This window comes from Myxine glutinosa, chromosome 1, assembly GCF_964187855.1.
Source record: "Myxine glutinosa chromosome 1, kmMyxGlut1.1, whole genome shotgun sequence".
NCBI lineage: Eukaryota > Metazoa > Chordata > Myxini > Myxiniformes > Myxinidae > Myxine > Myxine glutinosa.
The window spans coordinates 33,685,698-33,712,609 of NC_136261.1; the positions used below are offsets into that span (position 1 = coordinate 33,685,698).

At 45.9% G+C, this 26,912-nt stretch overlaps 1 protein-coding gene and 1 long non-coding RNA gene across 11 annotated transcripts in view; one reads left to right on the forward strand and one right to left on the reverse strand.

The window, feature by feature from the left end:
• The window catches only part of LOC137423079 (protein C-ets-1), a 105,745-nt gene extending 88,709 nt beyond the window's left edge, over positions 1–17,036 (forward strand). For 7 of the 10 annotated variants that reach the window (XM_078770560.1, XM_078770564.1, XM_078770547.1 and 4 more), the window contains exons 8-11: positions 4,584–4,766; positions 5,340–5,458; positions 8,802–8,948; positions 15,701–17,036. In XM_078770560.1, coding sequence (XP_078626686.1) covers positions 4,584–4,766; positions 5,340–5,458; positions 8,802–8,948; positions 15,701–15,766 — 515 coding nt within the window. In that variant the 3' untranslated portion in view covers positions 15,767–17,036. The remainder of the gene's footprint in view (positions 1–4,583; positions 4,767–5,339; positions 5,459–8,801; positions 8,949–15,700) is intronic. The other 3 variants (XM_078770572.1, XM_078770580.1, XM_078770589.1) reach the window with 1 other exon arrangement.
• LOC144889628 (uncharacterized) lies at positions 15,632–20,919 on the reverse strand. The gene is made up of 2 exons (XR_013621941.1): positions 17,185–20,919; positions 15,632–17,122 (listed from the first exon to the last, which is right to left on the reverse strand). It is a non-coding gene; the product is annotated as an uncharacterized LOC144889628 (long non-coding RNA).
• Between the last annotated feature and the right edge of the window lie 5,993 nt (positions 20,920–26,912).

A 26,912-nucleotide genomic window follows, 5' to 3' on the forward strand; every position in this document is an offset into this window, starting at 1 on the left:
ATGTCGTCCAGATAGACGAAAAGAAATGGCAGGTCGCGCAGCACGCCGTCCATTAAGCACTGGAACGCCTGGGCCGCGTTCTTGAGGCCAAACGGCATCCTCAAAAATTCGAACAGGCCGAACGGCGTGATGACGGCCATCTTCGGGACGTCGGCCGCCCGGACAGGTACCTGGTGGTATCCCCGTATCAGGTCAATTTTGGAAAATATGACCCGTCCCGCCAAACGGGCAGAAAAGTCCTGGATGTGCAGGATCGGGTACCTGTCAGGGGTGGTAGCGTCGTTGAGGCGGCGGTAGTCGCCACACGGGCGCCATCCGCCCCCCGGCTTTGGCACGGTGTGCAGTGGTGAGGCCCACGCGCTATTGGAGCGCCGCACGATGCCGAGGTGCTCCAACGCGTCGAACTCGGCCTTTGCCACAGCGAGCTTGGCCGGGTCGAGGCGGCGGGCCCTGGCGTAGACCGGCGGGCCCGTAGTGGGTATGTGGTGCTCGATCCCATGCCGCACTGCGATGGCCGAAAACGTCGGCCGTGTGAGGGCCGGGAATTCCGCGAGCAGGCGAGCGAACTCGTTCGCCGTCGGGAGGGCGCACGCCAGTTCGGTCGGCGCGGAGCTGCTCATCGTGCACGCCAGGGAGCTGAAGGTCTCGGCGTTGACAAGGCGACGACGTTTGACGTCGACCAGCAGCCCGTGCGCGCAGAGGAAGTCGGCGCCCAGCAAAGCCATGGGGACGCAGGCGGTCACAAAGGTCCACTGAAAGCGCTGGCTGCCGAAGCAGAGGGTGACGTTGCGTGGGCCGAAAGTGCGTATGGCCGAGCCATTAGCAGCGACCAAAGAGGGGCCGCAAACGGCGTCCCGCCTGTCCTGCTCGGAGGTGGGTATGACGCTCAGTTGGGCGCCGGTGTCACAAAGGAAACGCCGCCCTGACGCTTTGTCCTGAATAAAAAGCAAGTTGCCCGAGTGGCCGGCGCTCATGGCTGGGAATGAACGCCGGCCCGGCCGTTTCCCGACTTGCCGAAAGTGCACGGGGGTCGGCACGTCCGAGCCTTGTGTCCGAACCTGGCGTGGTAATAACACCACGCCTGGTCAGGTGGAGGACCCGGCCGTCGTGTTGGAAGCGGGCGGTGCGGTGTGGCGGCCGCCAGTTTCACCGGCAGTTCGGCCTCCAACCGCGCAGGGCGCTCGGGCGTCGTGGGCATTGCCTCAGACGGCGGCAGGCTCCAGGTAGCCGCGCCGATGTGTTGGCCCGCCGAGGAGATCTTATCGGCTTCCCTGGCGAGGGCGGAGGATCGGTGATCGACGTGCCAGCCAGGGCGAGGCGTACCGGGTGAGGCAGCTGGCGAAGGAACAACTCGCGGAACAGAAAATCCGGAGAGTGCTCACCGAGCAACGAGAGCATATAGTCCATGCGCTCGGACGGGCGCGTGTCGCCGAGCTCGGGCAGGTCGAGCAGGCGCCGTGCGCGTGCCGCCGGTGAGAGGGCGAAAGCGTCGAGGAGGAGCGTCTTCAGCGCGTCATACTTGTCGGCAGCCGGCGGGTGCTCGAGGAGGCTCAGGGCGCGGGCCACTTTGGCGGAACCGAGCGCTGCCACGACATGGTGGAAGCGGGTGTCGTCCGCGGTGATGCCTCACAGGGCAAACTGGGAGTCTGCCTGGGCGAACCAAACAGCCGCGTGAGCCTCCCAGAAGGTAGGCATTTTAAGAGTCACTGCCGTGTCCATGTCGGTAGGTCACCAGTGAAGGAGCGGCGCTCCAACGCGAGTCGAAAGAATTGACGCGACCAAAGACGGAATTCGTCCGAGTTGCTTTATTGAAACAAAACAGCTCTGGTATTCTGACAAAAGCCCGTTTATCGGGCAGCAATATATCTACACATTTATGTCGGGAAGTTTGCCCGGCAAAAGCTATACCGGGCATGCCCGGGTGTCAAGTGCGAGCCTTGGAAAGGCGAGTCTGGACCTGCCCGGGCGTGTTTGGCTGCGGCCTGGCAAGTCGAGGCTGGGCGTGCCCGGGCGCTCTGGACGAGCACTGGAAAGGCGAGAGCGGGCATGCCCGGACGCTCTGGGCGAGCCCTGGAAAGGCGATAGCGGCATGCCCGGACGCTCTGGGTGAGCCCTGGAAAGGCGATAGTGGGCATGCCCGGACGCTCTGGGCGAGCCCTGGAAAGGCGAGAGCGGGCATGCCCGGGAAAGACGAGACCGGGCGTGCCCGGGAGGTTCGGGCGTGCCCGGGAACAGTGAGTCCGGGCATGCCCGGGAGAGGCGCGTCTGGCCGTGTTCTGGCCGGTGCAAGGCGATTGTGTGCATCCAGCGGTAACCGCTACAGTATAATAAAGACTCTTAAACTTACAGCGTTGTCCGCTTCCTTCTTGTTGTACAAGTAAGCGCGCGTAGCACCGCGCTTCATAGGTACATTAATGTAACTATCTATGAATACAATGAAAGTATATCGCACAGAAATGTGAGCTCTGTCTGCTGTAAAGAAGCCTGATTAGAGTTCAGCAAGCACTCTAATTAAATGGGTGATAAGGAACGGCTGGCTTGGCAAGCGATAGCAAGCTGATTCCTTCTGGTTGAAATGGCGGATGAATTTTAAAAACAGATCACAGGTACAGTGGCTTGGCACCCTATCCCATGGAAGTATGAATTAAGTTATCACTTATTAAGTTAAATTAAAAAAAACTAACCCCAGGATGAAAATGACAGCCTCGCTTAAATAAATGCATATGTACACTCAGTTATAAAAATCGCTAGAAATGGTACATTTTGTCAGGTTTCTCTCCAGATTTGGACGTTTATTTAGTCTACAGCATCCAATCCTCATATCCGAATCCAGATTTTGATGATATGCTTCAATTATGTAATGATTTATTATTCAGTTAAATAAAAAAACAACTAATCCCAGAATGAGAATGACAGCCTCGCTTAAATAAATGCATATATACATTTAGTTATAAAAATCACGAGAAATGGTAAATGTTGTCAGATTTCACTCCAGATTTGGACATTGTTTAGTCTACAGCATCCAATCCTCATATCCGAATCCAGATTTTGATGATGTGCTTCAATTAGGTAATGATGATTGTGTTTCCAAGGCAAGGCACGTTTGAGTAGGCCGCAACAAAATGGCGGCTTTAGAACCCAGCCAGGTGCAGTGGGCTGACCAAGATGGCGGGCCGCCATATAGGTACACCACCACATCGGGTGTTTTTATTATGAGCACCTCGTTAATAATCTTCAAAAAGGGTGTTATAAGTTATAACACACCCAAACACCCAGTTTTCATCCTTGCAATTTGTTGGAGGTCCAGGTGTGTGCATGCAAAGTTTGCGGCCATTAGATTTTATGGTTTTGGAGTTATGGAGGAGACAGACGGACGGACGGACACTGCCTTTTATTATTATACATATTATGACTCGACTGCAAAGTCGCAATGAGCCGGCGAAGCCAAAGCCTCTATTTAACTTTTTCGCAATTGTTTATGCATACATCCGCATCCGCAAGATGGCGGCCTCCATGGAGCGATTTGGTGCGTTAAAGCTTCGAAATTCTCAAAGGATCCAGCATTTACTTCTCAAAAAGGGTGTTATAACACACCCAAACACCCAGTTTTCATCCCTGCAATTTGTTGGAGGTCCTGGTGTGTGCATGCAAAGTTTGCGGCCATTAGATTCTATGGTTTTGGAGTTATGGAGGAGACAGACGGACGGACGGACACTGCCTTTTATTATTATACATAATATGACCCTACTGCAAAGCCGCAATGAGCCGGCGAAGCCAAATCCTCTATTGAACTTTTTCGCAATTGTTTATGCATACTTCCGCATCCGCAAAATGGCGGCCTCCATGGAGCGATTTGGTGTGTCAAAGCTTCGAAATTCTCAAAGGATCCAGCAAAATCTGGCTTTTCAACATAATACGCGTTCATTCACAACACCGGCTTCGCCGGCTATAAGTAGATGTAAAATCTACACGTTCCATTTTAATGTACGGGTTGGGGGGAGGAAAAGGGGAATGTGGCTCCAATGAAGATTTGCTTCCTTGTTAACCCCACACTTTGTGAATAAAATGTGGGAATATTGTAATCGGCTCTCTGTCCCTCTGTCTGTCTGTCTGGCTGGCCTGTTATTGTCTCCTAATCTGTTGTGCAGAAATTCACCAAACTTGATAGTTATGATCACCACATGACAAGAAGGTGCAAGAGCAGTATCATTTTGGCTGCGCCCCCTGGGGTGGGGTCAAATGGTCAAATGCCAACAAATGCAATTTGGCACATTTTAAAACATTTTTTAAAATGAAATTTTGTTTCTGCAATCAACATTGGGGGAAGCATGAAATATGTAACAATTTTTTGGATTTGACCCCTGGTTCATGCCCCAGACGGTAGGGACTTGGGGTCAAAACAGGGGGGAAAATGGACTCTAAATTTGATATTTGATCATTTCTGGTGGAATTTTTTGCTATCTTTCAACTTCGCTTTCGGTGGTAAGCATGGGGGATTGCGATGGCGTACCATTGACTACGCTGTAGTGTTCTTTATTATGATGAATTCATCCATCATAATCTCTGTTTCCACTTCTCCCCAGCTCCCCAATTCTCCCAAAATCTTTCGACCGCAGGAGATGTCAAAGCTGAGTTTTTGCATCAAGATGGATTAATAACAACAATGGATGATGGGCTGAACGACGCACTTGAAAATAAAGTTTCTCAGCTGGGAGAACATGCAATGGGGCCAATTGTGTCAGCAACGTCTCTCTCTACTTACTCAGGTGAACAGGGCTGTGGTCTCGAATGCTGATTGGGTACATACACAGCATGATTGAGTAATAATTTGTTTTTGGGCTCGTTTCAAGAGAATACAATGGAGTTTTGACACATTTAGCGTGTAATGGCATTGCCACGGCTACAACGCAGCACTCCTACCTGGTTTTAGTAGTGTTGAATAAACAAAGGGTTCTGGTCTTGAAACAGAAGATTAAACAAAAGGTCCCAAAACATGCTGGCCTACTATTCATGAAAGATATCATGTGTCGCTATGTCGGAGCTATGTTCTTTAACATCCCCAATCAAATTGAAGACAAGATGGGTGGCTTATTCCCCCAACAGAATATTTTGTGCTCTGAAGTGAAAAGCCCCCATTGAGCATTAATCAAATATGGCGGAGTTGACTTATTCTAACCCGTCGGAGATCAAATGCAGATTATACAGCGCAGTGGTGAACAAGTTATCAACTGAGCTTTCCTGCAACCGCCATTTTTAATTCATTTTTTTCTCCCTTCTTTTATATCAAATTCAGATTGTTATTATAAGAGAGGAGTAAAAGCGTGTTTTGTCCATTTTAGGAGGAGGTCCTGTGCAACTGTGGCAGTTTCTTTTGGAGATCCTCACAGAGTCTGCGAGCCAGGACGTGGCGAGGTGGACAGGCCGAGAATGGGAATTCAAGCTCTTGAAGCCAGATGAGGTGTTAATTTTAGAATTTTTGCAGCTAACGAACCACGTCATTGCTCTTTTGTGTACAAAGTCGAGGATCGTGGATGAGCGAGAATATAGAATGGAACAGGATGTACCGGAACAAAAGGAACAGTTGAAAGAGAGGGAGGAAACACATCAACAGCGAAGTTAAGGGACAACATGGAGGGAGACTTGGAGAAATATGGGAAGTAGGGTCTGTGGAGAATAATAAGGGGAATAAGGGAGGATGCACAGGGTAGACAAGATGGATACAGAAGCAAACTTTCAGGAAGGAAAAACTGGGGATTTGGAAAGAGGTGGATTTGGGTAGGGTTAATAGGGGTAGAAGTTATTTTGATTCAATCTTGCCCACTATTCATGCCTCCTCTCCTCCTAAAGGAAGTTGGAGAGAGGGACATTGTTTTTCTGGCATTTCTTCTTTATTTTCCATCTTGATGAAGCGGCATTTACATGGAAGAAAGGAATTACAATTGTACGCAATTCCTTAATTCCTGAGCTAATCATTTTAAAATTTGCAATCTATTTAATTTACTTTCATCCAATACACCCAGATTCTTATCATATTTTCTGTCTAATCTGGCCCCACGCCAGGTCTGATATAAAGGGGTCAAAGGTGAAACATTAAATATCACACCTTTTGCCTCCCCATTCCCTTGTATAAGAGTCCATAGAGATGAAAATTGGCGCAACAGGTGCTTTCAAACATCCCCTATAAGAATGCCTAAAAACATTTTTAATTCGAGTATCTTTCAGGATTTTATTTGCAAAATTAAGGTGATTGACCTTCTAAATATTTATAATTATACCCCAGACAAGATTTGGCACAAAAATACCTTTTCACAACCACTACAGACTAGAGCAGGTAAACACTGCTATGGTGTCTTAGTTTTTTTCATTTGGCAAAGGGTTATGTGCTCACGTATATCTAAACGATGGGTGTCGCGGAAGTCTATTTTTTCAAATTGGCTACATTGACTTAATTGTGGTCTGGTCTGACATTTGACCTATTTTTGGTAAGTAGTATAGCTTGATTGTGAACTTGACTCTGGAGCCAGCCCAAAGGGGAGAGCAGTACTCCATCAAGATGAAGATGAAGACATTTGTGGGTCTAGTTATGTTGAACTTAAATCAAGTATAGCATTCAAATTAACATGCAAAGAGTATTTAATCGATTGGGAGGAGCTATGTATATCCATTCTGCTCTCCTGAAGGCTATTGATATACACCCTCCCACTGTCTCCGATTGGTGGTACTCATGTTTCTCTGAGTTATGCTGGCTGCACTCAGTTCTGCACCACTGTCCAACTGGCTCCTCTTGGCACTCTTTTAAATGTGCATCCAGAGGACATTGGATGTTGGAGAAGCTTATTGAGTTCACAGTGGCTCATCAACATCCTCACAATAAGTTGCTCGAACATTGCTTGCACCTTATTGCCTGCACCTTATTGCCTGCCTCTAAACTGGGCGTTCCGCTTGACATCGTCAGTTGATGTACGTAAAATTTCCCACTGTGTGGAATTGCCAAAAAGCGCCCCGCTTGCCACAAAGAGGAGGTGAGCTATTGCCGGCACCCTGAGCAAATTACAAATTCCTGCTCAAATTTACAGGGGCCCTGCATCAGCGATGCTCACAGCAAACAATGCTACCCACAGTCGGGAGCTGCACCGGAAACATGATTTTCAAAGAACTGTAGGTCTGACGATGTACTGCCACCTGCTGATAGTCCAATAGAACAGCATTGAAAGTACATTTAAATCTATTGGAGGACCAAAACCAGCCAATAATTCAGGCAGCTGGCTAACTATTCAACTGAGCAATATTTTTGTTGTCAATGATGATATATATGATGACATGTATGATGATATATATGATGATACACTGCATTCAGAAAGTATTCAGACCCCTTAACTTTTTTCACATTTTGTTATGTTGCAGCCTTATGCTGAAATCGTTGAAATTCATTTTTCCCTCATCAATCTACTCTCAATACCCCATAATGACAGAGAGAAAACAGGATTTTAGAAAGTTTTGCAAATTTATTAAAAAGAAAAAAATGAAATATCACATTAACACAAGTATTCATACCCTTTGCTATGACACATGAAATTTAGTTCAGGTGCCTCCCATTTCTCTTGATCATCTTTGAGATGTTTCTACACCTTGATTGGAGTCCACCTGTGGTAAATTCAATTGATTGGACATGATTTGGAAAGGCACACACCTGTCTATATAAGGTCTCAATGCTGACAATACGTATCAGAGCAAAAACCAAGTCATGAGGTCGAAGGAACTGCCTGCAGAGCTCAGAGACAGGATTGTGTCGAGGCACCGATCTGGGCTTAATGGCAGAGGGGCCAGACGGAAGCCTCTCCTTAGTGAAAGACACATGAAAGCCCGCTTGGAGTTTGCAAAAAAGGACCTAAAGGACTCTCAGACTGTGAGAAACAAGATGAAGCAAGATGATGAAACCAAGATTGAACTGTTTGGCTTCCATCTGGCCACTCTGCCATGAAGCCCAGATCGGTGGGGTGTTGCAGTGATGGTTGTCCTTGTGGAAGTTTCTCCCATCTCCACACAGGATCTCTGGAGCTCAGCCAGAGTGACCATCGGGTTCTTGATCACTTCTCTTACCGAGGCCCTTCTCCCCCGATTGCTCAGTTTGGCCGGGCGGCCAGCTCTAGGAAGAGTCCTGGTTGTTCCAAACTTCTTCCATTTAAGAATTATGGAGGCCACTGTGCTCTTGGGAACCTTCAATGCAGCAGACGTTTTTTTTGTAGGCTTCCCCAAATCTGTTCCTCGACACAATCCTGTCTCTGAGCTCTGCAGGCAGTTCCTTCGACCTCATGGCTTGGTTTTTGCTCTGATATGTATTGTCAGCTGTGAGACCTTATATAGACAGGTGTGTGCCTTTCCAAATCATGTCCAATCAATTGAATTTACCACAGGTGGACTCCAATCAAGGTGTAGAAACATCTCAAAGATGATCAAGGGAAATGGGCGGCACCTGAGCTAAATTTCAAGTGTCATAGCAAAGGGTATGAATACTTATGTCAATGTGATATTTCAGTTTTTTCTTTTTAATAAATTTGCAAAACTTTCTAAAATCCTGTTTTCTCTTTGTCATTATGGGGTATTGAGTGTAGATTGATGAGGGAAAAAATGAATTTAAACGATTTCAGCAAAAGGCTGCAACATAACAAAATGTGAAAAAAGTGAAGGGGTCTGAATACTTTCTGAATGCACTGTATATTTGAAGCATATAGCTAATTTGGTAACGATTTTGTACCCCTTTTTGATCCTCATTCTAACGTTTTACATTGTTTCTGCTGAAGGTTGCACGGCGCTGGGGAGAGCGCAAGAACAAGCAAACTATGAACTATGAAAAGTTGAGTCGAGGCCTGCGCTATTATTATGACAAGAATATTCTGCGAAAAACCCCAGGGAAGAGATATACCTACTGTTTTGTCTGTGACATATCGGTGAGTACAACCTGCTGATTCCTCCTGTTTGTCAAATCCATTTCCTTTGTACTCGTCTTGTCTTCCTCGTCCTATGCCATCTATCAGCCACTTTCCTTCTTAAAAGGTGAAACGAAGGAAGCATATTGGTTGGCGTTATTGTTTTTGCAAACAAGTAAAGCCACTTGAAGCTTACATTTTCCAAATGGGATCTCAAACATAAGCTAGCCATGGTGTGGGCAGATATCTTAAACTATTTTGACCTCACATTAATCAATCCTCTACTTACAAGTGACGCAGACTCAGCTTCTTTCCTCCAACATTTCATAATATCTGTTGCACTCAAGTTGTTTCCAGCAAAAATGCTGTCTTCCATGAGATAAGGAAGCATATATATATATATATATATCAAGATATATATATCAAGATATATATATATATCAAGATGTCGGTAGACTTCTTATGTAGGAATGGCCCGGACATTCCATTGGCTCCTGGACACCATAAAGTACTTTTCTTCCATGCAATATAAATGCTCAAAAAATATACCAAGATAAAACTTATGAACCTATAAATTACCTACCAGTCATCTTTGGATAATTTTGCATCCAATAGCACATTAAACTGTTGGACATCATCGCTGAACTATAAAAATGAGAGACATAAAAATGCCCGATTCTTCTTCTTTTCTGACAGACTAACTCAAAAAAAATTTAATCGACAAACTTGTTTTAAACATGAATCTACTGCATTTTATAATGAGAAAGTGCAAACTGATCGAAATTTTAGAAGCTTGAAATTATTCCACGAAAAGTACGCAAAACCGCATTTCTTTGCAAAGGAATAGAAAGGGATCATAGGGGTGGGCCCGACTACGGCTGTCAATCAGCCTGATATGGGCGGGGCCGCCAGGCACATTTGCCCAAGGGCCAATCAGACCTATATAGGTATAACTTCCGTATATATAGGTATATATAACTATATATATATATATATAGGTATATATACTTCCGTATATATAACTATATAGGTATATAGGTATAACCTATATAGGTAACTCGGATATAAAACCACTTTTCGTACTTGTGTTAGTGTTGGAAAACCACTTTTCGCACTTGTGTTAGTGTTGAAAAACCACATTTCGCACTTGTGTTAGTGTTGAAGAACCACTTTTCGCCCTTGTGTTGGTGCAGGAAACCACTTTTGCACTTGTATTAGTGTGGAAAAAATACTTTTCGCACTTGTGTTAGTGTTGAAAAACCACTTTTCGCACTTGTGTTAGTGTTGAAAAACAACTTTTCGCACTTGTGTTTGTGCAGGAAACCACTTTTGCACTTGTATTAGTGTGGAAAAAACACTTTTTGCCAGTGGAATATTATGAGGGTTGGAATATAAAGTACATACTATGAAATCTTAGTGCTGAGAATGAGAGTATGTCTTTCTATGAAGTTGAGTTAAATGTCCAATTGATATATATACATATATATGACACAGTCAGAAGTAAAAGCCCAAGTTGGGAAACTGTTGAATGCTTATCTGGGATTTGAATGTCAAAGGATGGGTTTTCTGTTGAAGTGGAACATGGCAAGCGGCAAACTATGGAGGATGGAACTTGGAAGGCCAACAAGCCAGAAAATTGAGCTGTCGGAAAAGGGTGGACGTCAAATTTACAAATTGACAATTCCAGAAATAACAAGTAAAAATAAAATTGTCGTATGGGTTATACATGTAGATTTACTTGAGTTTTGGTTGATGAGAGATTTCCTGTACCAGGTTAGCTGGAAGATTGACGAGTGGGGTTTTGACGGTTGCAGTTTGAATGAAGAGAATTCACTTGGGATCTGAATGCCTCGGAAGTTTTTTCTTCCATGCTAAATTGGTGACACCGACATGATCCAAATGGATGGACAAGGAGTTACAATCGTGCAACCAGTCGCCGGGAACGAGCAACCAGCCATGCTCTTGCTGGTCGCTAAAACCAGCTTCATCTGTCGCAGCGGTTTCAATCAAGCTGCCGCCATTTTCGCCAAATGAACCGCAGCGGTGGGTTGTGCAAGTCAAAGCGCAATTCATTCGTCACCTGGAACGTCCATTACTATCGAGTCGATGTAGTTTAAATTCATTGTTGGCTCCTTGTCACCAGAATATGTGATGGAGGTGAGAGATATGTTAACACAACCTCCAATAAATAACCCCTACATAATTTTGAAGGCCATGCTCATAAAGCGCATGACTCACTTTGAGCACTGCTGTTTCCAACGACTCCTTACAAATGAAGACCCACACAACTACTGCGTCATGTATAGCAGCTTCTCAATGACCACCATGCCCTCTGTTGATCTTCCTGTTGACCAGTTGCTCCTTCTCGAGTTGTTCTTGCAACGCACCTCCCACATTTGCATGACAGTTGAAGCTAATGTAGAACTGGTACTACCCACCGCTGCGGATCTGGCTGATAATCTCATTGACACCGTTACACTGACCGTGGCTGGTGTGACACCTCCACCACAGCACGCCGCACAGCTACATTTTGAAATGGCGGACCTTAAGAAGCCCTCTGTGGACCACCATGCCCTCTGTTGATCTTCCTGTTGACCAGTTGCTCCTTCTCGAGTTGTTCTTGCAACGCACCTCCCACATTTGCATGACAGTTGAAGCTAATGTAGAACTGGTACTACCCACCGCTGCGGATCTGGCTGATAATCTCATTGACACCGTTACACTGACCGTGGCTGGTGTGACACCTCCACCACAGCACGCCGCACAGCTACATTTTGAAATGGCGGACCTTAAGAAGGTCCTGGAGCTCCATGCCATGCAACACCAGTCATGCTCGTCTTTATGTGCCCGTTGTAGGAACAGAGAGAGATGCCATATCTCAAGCTACTGTTCGCCTGCACCTGCCATAAACACATGAACACTCCAGATTGGTGTTGTACTCATGCTCGTCAGTGCAATGTACCATCCTCGTACCGGCAGCAGAGACATGATGAAGCCCACAACTAATAGTGATGAGTTAACCTAGGCCATACGTCAATCGTCATCTCTTCGTCGTAGATCGTACCAGCAGACTTCATTCTCTTGTGGATACAGAAACAGAGGTGAGCATTGTGCGACCGTCTGCATCTGAACGGAAAATAGACAGGAGTTACAGGAATATTCATTACATGCAATCAACAACAGTGCTATTGCTACCTTTGGAGAGCTATTCCTCCACCTTGATTTGGGTTTACGTCGCTCATTTCCGTGGGTGTTTATTGTTGCCGACACGATACTCTATCCTAGGTGTGGATTTTCTGTGTCATTTCAATCTCCTTGTCGACAACAAACATCGCCGTCTTTCGGATGCCTCAACACAGCTTAGTGTTCTCGGTAAAGCATCTACCCTTCATCGCTGAATGTCACATGTCTTCCATCCACACACCCATGCCCTCTTTTCAGAAAGTACTTTATGACTTCCCATCCACTCCCATTGGAGACAATCCAGCCCATCAAACACGCCAGATCATGCATCACATCAAGACCACAGGACTCCCTGTTTCCGCACGTGCTCACCCACTGGCACCCGAGAAATTATGTATCGCCCACCAGAAGTTTAACTACATGTTACCATGGGGGATCATAAGACAATTGGGCTTCACCGCTACACAGTACACATGGTACCCAAAAAGACACCTGGGATTGGCATCCTTGTGGGGACTTCCAGTTTTTAAACAACCCGACTGTTCCAGACAATTACCCCATTCCACACATTCAGGACTTTACCGCTACAATCCATGGCACTACAATCTTCTCCAACGTCGAACACATTTGTGCATACCATCAGATTCCCGTTAATCCAGTTGAGATCCCAAAGACAGCAGTCACCATGCCTTACCTTCGGATGTTCGAGTTCCTTCGGGTGCCATTCAGCCTACGCAATGCTGCACAAACAAACAGCAGTCAACGTTTTATCGATCAGATGCTCCAGGGATTACACTTCTGCTACGTGTATATATATATATGATATTCTAATCGTCAGCACAATCGCAGAAGAACATCAGGAACACCTCCAGTAAGTCTCCTCTTCACCATTTTGCAGGACTTCAGCATCGTCATAAAATCCCACAAAGTGCATATTTGGCATTTCCGAGTAGAATTTCCTCGGCCAATGTGTTAAAGGCTCAGGCATCTGTCCGCTCCAGGAGAAGATGCAGATTATTCGGCATTTCCCATTACCTTTTTGTCAACATAAACCGCAAGAGTTTTTGGCCTCGTCAACTTTTACCATCAATTTATTCCAAACGCAGCCACAACACTGCCACCCCTGAATGAGTTACTCACAACTTGTAAGCACCCTGAATTGTTCCGATGGGCGGAGCCAACATTGTCAGCCTTCCACACCATCAAAGATGCACTCACTCCTGATTCATCCAAAGTCAGAGGTGCCAACATGCCTGATGGTAGACGCATCTGAGGTCGCGGTGGGTGCGGCCGTTCACCAGTTCATCGATGCCAACTGACGTCCAGTGGCCGTTTTCTCTAAAATGCTGAAACAAACAGAGTGCAAGTACAGCACCCTTCAATCGGGAATTACTCAAGGTATACCTCACCATCAAAAACTTCCGCCACTTCTTAGCTGCCAGACAAATATCTGTCCTGACTGACCACAAACCTTTAATTTTCACTCTGTCCTCCCATTCGGACTCTCACTCTCCTTGCACACTTCACCAACTCAGTTATATCTCGAAATTCTCCACCAACATCCGGCATATCAAGGGCAAGATGATGCCACGACAGTACTCCCCCCTCCTCGTGCGTTAACCAAATGGAAGGTGCTAACAACATACATAGTGTTGTAGAATAAGAGATGTTGGCTATGCATGTAAAACTAAAAGTCCCAGTGTAGCGGTTCCCGCTGAATGTACACAATCGCCTTGCACCTGCCAGGACGCGGCCAGGGCGCGATCGCCATGCCGGGCTCGTCCGGACGGGCCCAGACGCGCCTCTCCTGGGCATGCCCGGACGCGCTGTTCCCGGGCACGCCCGAACCTCCCGGGCACGCCCGGTTTCGTCTTTCCCGGGCATGCCCGCTCTCGCCTTTCCAGGCCGCGTCCAGGACGCCCGGGCATGTCCAGACTCGCCTTTCCAGGACTCGCCCTTGACACCCGGGCATGCCCGGTCTCGGTTTTCCCGGGCAAACGCCCCGATATAAATGTGTATATATATTGCTGCCGGAAAAACGGGCTTGTCAGAATACCTGAGCTGTTTTGTTTCAATAAAGCAACTCGGACGAATTCCGTCTTTGGTCGCGTCAATTCTTTCGACTCGCGTTGGAGCGCAGCTCCTTCACCAGCATGATATTTGTGAGTATATTTTGCTGTTGACCATTTGTCATTGATGTGATGGAAGAATGATGAGTGGGGTTTTGACGGTTGCTGTTTGAACAAGAAGAAAAGGACATAAAATGTCATAACTAAACGGGTTTAGTAATTTTGTGGTGCGGAGTTAAAGGCTGTCAGTTGGCCATCTTGGATCTGATCTCGGGAAAATGACGTGCATATGTAACTTATCATTCATTATCTGTTTGCCAAGTTAAAACAAGATTGGTAAACGCATGTCCGAGAAATGGTTGAAGATGTGTCCAATATCGGGTTTTTTACAACTAAAATGGCCGCCAGTCTATCAGCCGGCCATCTTTGATGAGATCGCTCATTTGCTGTGCTTGTGCCAAGCTTGAACAAAATTGGACCATGCCTGTTCAAGAAATGGTTGGGGACATGTTTAAGTAACAAAATGGCCGTCAGTAGGCCAGCATGGATCTGATCTCTAAAGAAAATGGTGTACCTATGTCGGCCTTCATTATCTGTGTACCAAGTTTGAACAACATTGGTAAATCCAGGTCTGAGAAATGATTGAGGATGTGTTCAACATCGGGGTTTTTTTTACAACTAAAATGGCCGCCAGTCGGCCATCTTTGATCGCACCGTGAAACTAAATGATGTGCATATGCAATATGCATAGCATCATGTATTGTCTTTGTACAAAGTATGAACAAAATTGGTCTGTACATCTCCGAGATTTGGTTGCAGAGGCGCACACACCGGACGGACGAGACCCAATCCATAAGCCCCCGTTTTGGAACAAGCTGTCTTTAAGACAGCTGTTCGCCACCATCTCTTATCTTCCCCCATCCAAAACCTTGATCTTTTCTATCCCCGCTAATTTCACCCCAGATCCACTTTTTTGAAATACCAACTTCTTTCCTGGAAGTCCTTGTAGTATCCTTGTGTTTTATACTTCTCACAGTCCCCACCCACTTCCCACGCCTCCTCCCCCCAAGCCCTCTCCCTCCTACAGATCTCCCGATGTCCCTGCTCTCAAATGTTGTGTTTGTGTGCTTCCCCTTCTCTCCCCATCTTGTCTACCGCTCCCCTTATTATATAGCTCCCCTTATTATATACTTTGTGTGTCTGTTTTGATTTTTTGTGTGATAAATGTTAGCTCTTTCACGAGCCTCGATCCTGTATACAAATAATAATAAGAAGTCCAACGGGGACTCATAAAGAAAATTTACTGAGAATCCGAACTCTTCGAACATATTTTCTTCCATGCTATAAAGGAATGAAAATGACATGAGCCATTACTTCAGAGGAGTGGAGGGACAGTATGATATGACATGCATGTGATACTCCACAATAAGGAGGAAAAGGAGGCAAAAAGAGTCTGAGTGAGGAAAAATCTTTGTTGGCAATGTTTGTGACAATTCACCTTATGTTCATCTTTCATTTCAGAAACTCATCGACTTCACCCCTGGAGAGATGCATCAATTAATGGGAGTTGAACACGATGACATGTAAACCACTCTCAACGCCTACCATGTCTGTGATCAATTTATCACTTTCCGCAAAGACAGTATTAAATGCGATCAATGTATAATATGTTCATTTTGATATTGATAAAAACATTATAATCACAGTTTATAGCAACCATTATGATTTGAATATGCTGCTGTAAACCGATAAGGTGACGCAACTCAATTGCAAAGCCTGATATTTCTATCTGTTCCGTAACGTATCAACAGATGTTTCTCAAGATTATTTTACGAATGAAAAAAAAGAAGAAATAAATTCATTGCTATCTTGTCATACTTAACGATTGCAACAATTTTGCTGTGAAAATAAAGAAAAGTTAAAGAATGAAATGTTCAAAATCAATATTTGACACACGGGTCGAGAATAAAGTACAATGAAGATTATTTCGTTGGTGACAAATGGAACACCTTTGTTTGTCAATTCAATTTTTTTTCTGATTAAATAATTGCCATTCTACCGTATATTTTAGAATTTTAATATTTTTTGTACTTTTATATGTGAAAACAAACAAACAACATTTTGTCATAATTACTATGCTACTCTTCAAATTATTCATTATTTTATCATACTATTCATCAAATATAAAGTTATTCACTGATTTCTTTTCTCTTTCAAGCATCTGCGAATAGTTTTAATCACCTGGAAATGATTTTATTTTGAGGTTAAAAATCTTTTGCTGATGAATTAAAAAATATATGGAAATAAGTTGCGTTTCAAATAAAAATTGTGCATTTCAGGAAGTCTAAATGCATAATCTTATGAAACAAACTGGTCGACAGCATTGTTTGAGCAGACTATGCAGATACTGCTTGTCTTATTGCAATGAAACTGCTTAAATATCTATTGTAACACCCATGTCCGACATAAAACATTTGCCAACAAGAGGAAAGTCCATCATTATTTACTCTTGGTGGTGTTGGAGGTTGTTAGTGTGAAATAAAAGCTGGTGCAATTACATTAGGAACCAAAAGAGAATGATAAACACCAAACAAGACTCGGTGGTGTAATGGTTTGAGTGTCCGCTCTGAGTCTGGCTGCTCGGTGGTTCAAACTCTGGCTGAGTCATACTAAAGACTTTAAAAATGGTATGTGCTGCTTCCTTGCTTGACGCTCAACTTTTTAAAGGACAATACAAACCACCTAGTATACAGTAGTAGATCAATAATGGTGATCCTGGACCACTAGACCATCCCACATATTTACATGAGGTTTTCCCATCTACCCTCTCTCCCACCCCAAAATCTTGTCATTTTTTCTAACGCCCTCTTTTATCCCTATGATCATCAATCTACCCAGTCTATCATTAACCCTATGATCATTCGATCATTCTACCAATCTACCCTATGGTCATTCTATCATTCTGTCATTAACCCTATGATCATTCGATCATTCTACCAATCTACCCTATGGTCATTCTATCATTCTATCATTAACCCTATGATCACTCGATCAGTCTACCCCCGAATGACCAGTCTACCCTCTCTGAACGTAGAGATCAACTCTCTGCCCATTCTTTCATTGATCCAACAAATATGTTGTCATTCATCATTTTCTTTAATCCATCTATTCTTTTGCTGGATTCATCTCCGTCTAATATATTCACAAACAGAACCCGATCGCTATTCAGTCTCTGTGATTTTATAAAGTGAAAAGTTTCCCTCAATGATCGAGTCTGTGCGCCACCAGATCCACAAATCATTTTGAGATTATAACAGATGGTCTGTCCTCCAATGATGTGGGGTCCATCAAAGTTCTCAGACCATTCATAAATACTTTTCCTTCCTCATTCTAGAACTCCCATCTTAAGATTCAATCTTTGATCAGTCTTCTCAATAGGAACTCCCATTAACTTTTCTAGCAAATCAATCTGGTACTTTTCACATTCGTTATGTTTTCCATTCTTGTACCAATTTGGGCTTTTCCTCCGCTCTTTAGTTTGATAACAACTATCTTCTATCATTTATACTTTGTTAAATCCGAATGGAATACAATCAATTCCACCCTTTAAAATGTACCTTTTATCATCATAGGCACCCAATGCTTGTTTGTTTACCTCTATCGTATATATATCGTGTTTATAACTCCTAATTCCATTAATCTTCCTAAATTATCCCTTTTTAGTTTTCAAACAATTATAATAATCATCAAAATTTATAGTCTCTTTAATAGCACATTTTTAACCCCCTTTAACTTTTTGTCAGTCTTTTCAATTCCACCCACAATATATTTGTAAGCATAAGCCTTTGACCTCAATCCAACAAATTCAGCCATAACATGGCCTGCCACATGTGAAAACCCATTCACAAGTCAAATCATTACATTTCCAAAAGCACAATAATCACCCCTCAGTCTCCATAATCATCACTCACTCTCCAGTTTTCACCCTCACGACCACATCAAAACACATAACCACAACACAAAAACATACGCCACCCACAAGACACTGTGTGGCCCCCATTCCATCCCCTCACCGGCCATGTCATCACTCTCACCCGCCTCCCAACTCCAAATTACATGTACCCAAAATTTCCAAGCAAGTCCTGAAGCCTGGGACAGTACTCATCCAACACTCACCTCAAGTGCAGGTAATTTCCGGTTGGTAGGTCCAAAGAGCAATCCACCCTCAAAATCCCAAAATTTCTCATTGAGCCTATCAAATCTCTCCAAATTTCTCTTTGTGGCTCCACTATATTGGCAGGTATGTGGATACGCATCCAACGGTGATCATCTCTACACAACTACCTGTGGCCACGACAGCTCTGCACCACTACCATGCAAGGGTCATCAGGACAAGGTGAGCAGTCAAAATGCCAACATGGCCCATGAGTGTCCATAAGGGTGCGACCCACCATCCATCCTACGGCCCCCCTGCGAGGAACACGGCTGCACCAGCCCCAGCTGGCCAATGTTGTGAGCACCTGCTGCCACAACACACACTACCGCACACACAACCTCGGCCCTGGGGGAGACGGTCGCAGTGCGTGGCATTCCCCTCACGTCACCTATGCCGCCCTCTCGTCCCCCAGTCCACAGAACCGCAGCCCCCCAGTGCTCACCCACACTTGACCACACCAAGGTCCAGTCAACAGCCATGCTCCACCAGGAGACCCACCCAGAGGACATGGTCCACACCCCTCGGACACCCATAGCACCACGTTGACCCTCAACTACACAACTGCATCCCCATGACTCCGCATCCCAAATATCAGCACAGTTGCCCCCGCAACCAGTTGAAGGCTGTGTCTTGCTACCCTGTCAATTTTATCGCAGCCTCCAACACTTTGATATAACACACCTGGATCAATAATGGCGTCACTATACAGTGTCCACCATGACATTTCAAAATTCACCCTTAAATTTGCATCTAACCCTCTGATTACCCATGCCAAACATTTTTCACATTTCACTAACCTCACCAAAGATAGATGCTTTGCCATACACATGCCAGCCGAGCATGGCCCAATGGCCCATATACTCGGCTCGTTACACATCTCCCGATTCAACACTCCCATGGCTCTCTTCCCAAACCGAGAGTCCATAAATCATAACGGACCATCTGTGGAAGGTCACCCTCACACCATCACGTTCCACAGATGCCCCAATGGTTGGCTGGCAGGCTGTCTCATTCCTGTCCATTCGGTTTGACCCGAGTCCATAGACCAACACGGCATGGCAGGTCACCACATGCCGGTTGTCCCAAAGTCGCAGGGTGAGGGTGCCAGGCCACATGCCCGGGTGGTCACTACATCAGGCCCAAGCTGGCCGTCCGCGGTGCCACCACCAAAGCGCGACCCACAACACCTCCCCCTAGTGGTCCTCAATAAATTCCATCCCAGGCTTGAGAAACCACCTCGGACCCCCTGGAGGTCTTAACCCCCACCAGGGTCCGGTGACCCTGTCGGCCCGAGCCACCAGCTCGGACGGCGCCCCGATGGATAAGGGATGCAACACTCCACCAGACCCCTCATGGGACCCAGACATCCAAACGGTGGCGGAGCGCTCAACCAACCATCCCTCTAACAGGCCACACGCCCAGCCATTTCCACGTCACTCATGCACCCATCCAAACACCATTCTTCCACACGCACCACAGATGCCAATATCCAACCACAATTTACCTATAACCTCTACCTAACTCTTAAACTACCCTCCCCGGGTATTCGTGATAGGGGTCCATCCTTCCCATACACTCCCTTCGCACCGACCACTCCACTCCACAGTTTCCACCATACTCACTCCACACCATCCATTCCATACTCCATGTATTCCAGACCATTTATTCAACCATTCTCCATACACCTGTTCACTCACTTGCACACCTGTGCTCACACACCTGGTGCTTCCTGCACCCTCCTTCCTCCCAGGCTTCTTCATTCATTCAATACACTCACAATCACCTCACATTTGTCACAATACGTGACTGAATACACTTTCAACACACACACGGCACCATTCACGAGCATTGCCTCAGGCACCCAGATTTTCCCACGCTCACACACACATCTTCCCCGAGCATTGTCCCGCAATTCCTCATTTGCTCAACACAAAGATTCTCACACACACGGCATCATCTAACTACCTGGTGTCCTTCTAACTTGGTGCTCCCCGTCTTCCCTTTATACTAAGCACATACCACGTCATAAACAACCATTCTAACCTCTCTACGTCCCCGACTACCTGTACAATGTCGCTACTTACCTCTACCGTTACCTATTGTCATTTTTCTAGATCCCTATACAATTATCCAAACCCTCCCTCGGCAAGCATACACTGCTATAACCCCATAGCTATTGCTCATGTGCCCGGGTATGGGAGGGATGGCAGAGTTGCCATTCCTCCACATTGGGCATCTTCCACTATCAATTTTGCCATCAAATTCCAATTCTCCTATCCCTGCCATCGTCCATTAACTTGAGCCTCGGTGCGTCACTACATTCTCAAAGCTCGGCTTCGCCAAGCCGAGCAATGAATGCGGGTGGTTCGTTTCCTGCAGTTGGATCCGTCCGGCACTCGGTTCAGGGGAGGGGGTTTGCTCGGGCCGAGATCCCAAGGCCCACCTCGGCGCGGAGCCTTTCGGTCTCCCGCCCGATGGCCCAATTTCGCCCGGCCGGAACGCCGCAACCACAAGGGGTCGCCGTGCCGACACTTCCTACCTGCCCTCGAACCGGGCCACCCGCTTAGCAGAGCGTGGATGCGACCGTTCAGGGTGAGGCCCGGCGCGGATCGCGCATGGCGGTTCTTTTGAAACCGCCGTGATTAACATCCCCGCCGGTTCCCGCAGCACCCAAAGCCCGGCACGAACTGAGGGCTTGTGTCGGCTAAAAGTCGGTCTAACCGCTGCTCCGTTTAGCGTCGATGCTCCACGTACATACTCACACCGCTCGTTCCTCTTCCTCCTCACACATCCAGGTGTCTCCATACACTCCGTCATTGCACCTTCTCTTGCACGCCATCCAGGTACACTCATTCCGCTCACAGACTTCGTCACACACCTGACCACCGCACACCTTGGCACACACTCGTCGTTCGCACACCTCATCAACACACCTCTTTGCACCCAATCCTCGGTCACATCCTCTGTGACAACCATGGGTGTGCACTCTTCTGCACACCCGATCACGCGCTTCAATGTGCCCTCTCGCACCACCACCAACTCAAGTGTACATTCCTGCACGCGCTCAACCATTCCAGGTGTGCATTCTCTCTCACCTGCCACCACCAACTCGTGCTCCGTGTCACTCTCACCACCACACTCTGTCATGTGTTCACTCTCACTCTCGACAGCACACTCACTCCTCGGCACACACTCTTTCCTCACACACACCTCTGTTCCACACCTTTCTCGCGCACCTTCTTGCGCACTATCTCCCGGTACATACTCCGTACCACTCATGGGGGTGCATTCTTGCACACACCCGATCACTGCCGCACACCCTGGCTCACAAATACCTTCCGCACTCCCAATAGTCGGACATCCTTGCACACCTCCTCTTTCCACACACTCTGCACCTGTCGCACACCTTACCAGCGGCCACATGCACACACACACACACACACACACACACATATCCCCCCTAGCCCCCCCCCCCACACACACACACTTCACAACAACCCCGCTTTCACATTATTATTGTTTTTTCTCCATCAGTTTATCACGAGATGATGCTCAAAAAATTTCATCCTGATCGGATGAAGTTTTGTACTTGTCGAATTATGATGTCATAATGGAGGCACATATGACATAATTCACAAGGCTTATTCTCCATGGATAGTTCTTTGCAATGAGATATGTCTCAATCTTTTTGACTGCGCTTTTGGAGATAGTGAGATGTAAGAATTTTCGGTTTTCCCAAGATGGCGGCCGTACCATGTGACCTGTGACGTCATAATTACCCTCAAAAGATTATTCATGCCCAGGTGCACAATGCACATATGGTGAAAATTTCATGTCAATCCGTGTAATGCTTGCAGAAAAAGCGATTTTTAAAAGAAAATAAACCTGAAAATTGCAGAGTCAGAATTATTTATTTAGTCTGAGAAGCCAATGCGAGGTTTCTTCTTCCTCAGCCAATCAAAACTCTGTCAAATGCGATCGAGTTAAAAAAAGTCACAATTTGACCAAATCTGTTTTATTCGTTTGTTAATATACCTCAGCTATTGACAAATCTTAAATTAGAATTTTATTTGAGGTGAAAATGACCACGAGAGACCATGTCAAACGACGCGTTCAGTCTGTACATGTGATAAATAATTAAATCCACACACTCGAAGCCTCTTCTTCTTCACGCAATAACAGCTTCGAGCTTCCAGACCGTACATCCAATCATCTTGAAATTTTGCACACTTGTTACTCTTCATGTCTTCTACTATAGTATGAAGATTCACATCGATCAATAAAGCGATTCAAGAGATATCCATTTTAAAAACATTTTCGTTTAATTAACGATATCTGCCAAACCACGTGACCTATAGCAAATTCCAAAAGGACATTTTAGTAGACTGACATGCTGAACAGATCTGTGAAGTTTCCCCTCTATTGGATCAAAAATGAGGGAGGAGCTAGGTTTTAAAGGTTCATGCTTAAAAACATCATAACACTGAAACCATGTGATGCATGACGTCATGCTCGCTCACTTTTTTGTTCGTCATGGGTATGCGATTCTCACTGCAAAGTTTGGCCTCGATCTGTTCAGCCGTTGCAGAGAAAAAGGGGTTTTCATGTTTTCACGAAAAACAATATGGCGGCCGAACCACGTGATCTGTGACGTCATAATTACCATTGAAATATTCTACAGACTGAGTACCTCCTATGGTGAAAATTTGATCTCAATCGGTCTAATTTTGGCAGAGAAATTCGGTTTTAAAGGATATTAAAACTTCCAATGGCACTCGCACTGGGTGACGTGGCCTGGTTGGACAAAATGGTGCGTTTCTTTTTCTTTCAACAATAAAGACTTACAGCTTCGAGACCGTACATCCAATCTTCTTGAAATTTTGCACACTTGAAACACAACTTGAATTTGCACACAACTTGAAAACACAACTTTTGCACACAACTTGAATTTTGCACACTTTTGCACACTTGAAAGCTTGAAATTTGTTTCTTCTTCTTTCAACAATAAAGACTTACAGCTTCGAGACCGTACATCCAATCTTCTTGAAATTTTGCACACTTGTTCCGCTTGATGAGAGCTGCATTGCATTAAAAATTCAAGTCGATCCATGCAGTGGTTCAAGAGTTAGAAGCTTTTTAGGATTTTCCTTCCATTATTTATTGCGGCCAAACCATGTGACTTATCAAAACGTCTCAAGTAACATTGAAACATACCCCCATGAGGAACATTTGTATAAAGCTTACACTCGATATCTTTACAAATTATGGAGGTGATACCATTTCTAGTTTATGCTTAAAAACGTCATAACTCTGAAACCATGTGACGGATGACGTCGTGCTCACTGACTTTTTTGTTCGACATGGGTATGCGATTATGCTTGCCAAGTTTGGGCTTGGTCTGTTCAGGCGTTTTGGAGAAAATGGGATTTTAGTGTTTTTTTCAGACTTTTCACTCAAAACAATATGGCGGCCGAACCATGTGACGTATGACTTCGAATTGTTTTGCATTGTGAGTTATTTTTAACGAAGCATCTGGGAAAAAAATATCGTTTTTGGGGGAGAAAAATTGTGTTTGACGAATTCTAACCTCCTGACGTTAGCATTTTTAATATACTCAATAAACATGTTATTTGTTCCCATTGCAGAGTTCTTTAGAAGGAGCCATTAATCAAATGTTTCAATTCAGCCGTTCCGGAGATATAGAGGGGCAAAGTTGAAGGTGTTTTACAAGATGACGCCCATACAACGTGACCTATGACGTCATAATTAGCATTTGAAAATTCTACGAGGTGAGCCGATCATTTGATGAAAATTTCCTGTCATTCCGACCAACGGTTGCTGAGAACATTAATTTTAAAATTTTCGGAGGTGCAAAATAGTGTGGAAGAATAATAAGAAAAACTTTGGGAATAATAATAGTGTTGTGGTTTTGAGAATAAAGGATGACCCCCCCCCCCTACCCCCCCTCATAGGTAGACGCACCGCAACATGTAGCCTCGCTGTAGTATAGTTACCAGCTGTATCGCTGTAGTCCACACCAGGGCTCTGAAAGCTATTTGGGAGTAATACGCATCATGACGTAAGGGTGACATTGTGTTTGGTCCATCCCTTCCTTCTTGGGAGGGATTATGAGACGAATTTGGAGATAGAGGGGGATATGGGAGACAAGACGTAGAGACGGATTGTAAATACAAGGGGGGCTAGGGTAGTGTAGCCAATGGTGGGGGGTACGGACGGCTAGGGACGAGCTTGCTCTGCTCCGTCTTCCGCGTCCCTCGCACCGCACCAGGCATGGTGGTGCCTGGTCACCTTGTTTTTTGTGTGCCACTGTGTGCTTTCCACTTGCTTGTTGTGCTTTGTCTCCCCCCCCCCCCCCCCCACCCCAGGCCCATTTTGGAAGCCGACCTGAGCAGCATCCATTCTGCACCCTTGTCCCGCCTGTGCAGCCGAACTGTGCAGCACCTTGCTACCATGTCCTTTTGCTGCACCCTTATTACATCTGTGCAGCTGACCTGTGCAGCACTTTGCTGCCAAATCTCTTGCTGCACCTTGCTACACTTAAGGACCACAAGCCTTGTGGCCTTGCACCTCTGCTGTGCAGCATCTTGCTGCAAAATCATCTTGCACCTTCGGACCACTTGTTGAGTGGTATTGATGCCACGCAGTAGGACCATGTGAGAACGGCCCTGCTGGCCAATGGAAAGCAAATAAAAGCATTTTTATTATTGTGTGCTAGGGATAAAGAAGTTCTGCAAGTTTAGATGGCCCTGATGCTTCAAATGGCCTGTATGCCGGTCAGGGGGCCAGCCAGTTTGTTAGACGCACACGGAAGAAGCAAGAAGCAAGATGCAAGATGCAAGCAGCAAGTGTCACATTGAGTGTTTTGTTGTGTTTTCTCTCCCCTCCAATCTTCTCTTCCAAAAAGTACAGGTCCTGGGTCATAGAATTGTAAATATATGTGCATGTAAATATAAGAATATTTCCCACCGGCTATGTGTTTAGTTTGAAAATTCCGGAAATACTCGGGTAGTTGTGGGTGTGAAACTGTTAGATAGCTGCTCAATGCAATAGGAGGGACATATTTCGTGCTAAAATTGTCGCACACATGGGTCAGAGTAAATGCTAGGGGGAACCACACCTATGTGTCACATTTAAACGTAATGGTAATTTTGCATGCCAGGCTCCACCGGTCGTTCCACTGTTGGGGTCCACTCGGGACAAGTCTGGTGAGAGAGGGGTGTAGTGTTGTGGTTTTGAGAATAAAGGATGCCCCCCCCCCCTCCCTCGTAGGTAGCTGCACCACAACATGTAGCCTCGCTGTAGTATAGTTATTTCTTAGGAAATGTAAGGTAGTCTCCTTTCCTGTGTTAGTTTTGCGTTGAGTAGGCCAGTGAGCTTAGGTGTTCTTTTGGCGCTGAAATGCCACATGCTTGGCCTGAACAAGTCTGGCAAGGCCGAAGGGAGGAGCTGCAGGGGGAGTGACCGGGAAGCGCGAGTCGCCAGTCAGAGCTCGAGCAGAGTGGCTAACCACGGCAATGGGAGGCGGAGCATGGAACATTCAGGTAAGGCCGGGGCGGAGCTATAAAACCCTGCCCCGAGCCCCCCCACGTCAGAACGCACGAGAACGCGAGTTGAGCTGGAGAACGCGCAGGAGACGTGTCAGAACGAGAGAGAGAGAGAGAGAGAGAATCACCCAGCCCCTGAACAAGTCGAAGTACTTGCAGTGAATTGCCTATTATCGTCATTGTACACAAACTTTCCCCGTGCCTTGCACTCTGCGCTGTATTAATCGCGTTTGAGAAGATGACCCGTTCCGGACCACAGACGCACGATCTCCTCCTGCCTGCCTTTTCCTGCATACGTGCCGTGACTGCCAGAGGGCCACACCGGGCGAGCTGCCCCGGAGCGACCGACGGCAAGGTGCGGTTGGCGCGTGAACTTTCTTCTTCCTTCTCCCCGAGTGAGTGAGTGGGCCCTGTGTCTGGGATTTGGTTAAAACTGTTAAGCTTCTGCTCTGTGCCCCCTTTCCTTATCCTGATCACTGTACATTATAATAAATTGTGTTATTCCTCTTATTTGACCGTTCCCGTCCCTTCCATTAATTGGCCTCGTATCGTACGAATAAAACCGCTCGAATCGGGTTCCATAAAAGTAACGGCACGAGTCACGTGATACGCACACCGCTCGGGTGTAATCGATTAGCGTGGCTTGTGCGAGGTCCGGTCCCCGTTTCCGTGGCAGCATGGGTCAAAGGTACGTGCGGCGTCGACCCGATACCCTTTTTCACGCTTGCTGTGGAAGTGGCGATTTGGCCTTGTGGACACGAAGACCCAAGGGGAAAAAGGGGTTTAATCCCCCCATTGTAACGTGGATGGGCTTCGGGAGATCCGCAACAATAGGTTACTCTCCATTTCATGGAGAGTAAACCTAATAATTGTCATGTGAAACCAAAACCACTTTCAACAGATTTCCATGAACTCTTAAGGAAAAAAACGACACTTATTACAGTATGAAAAA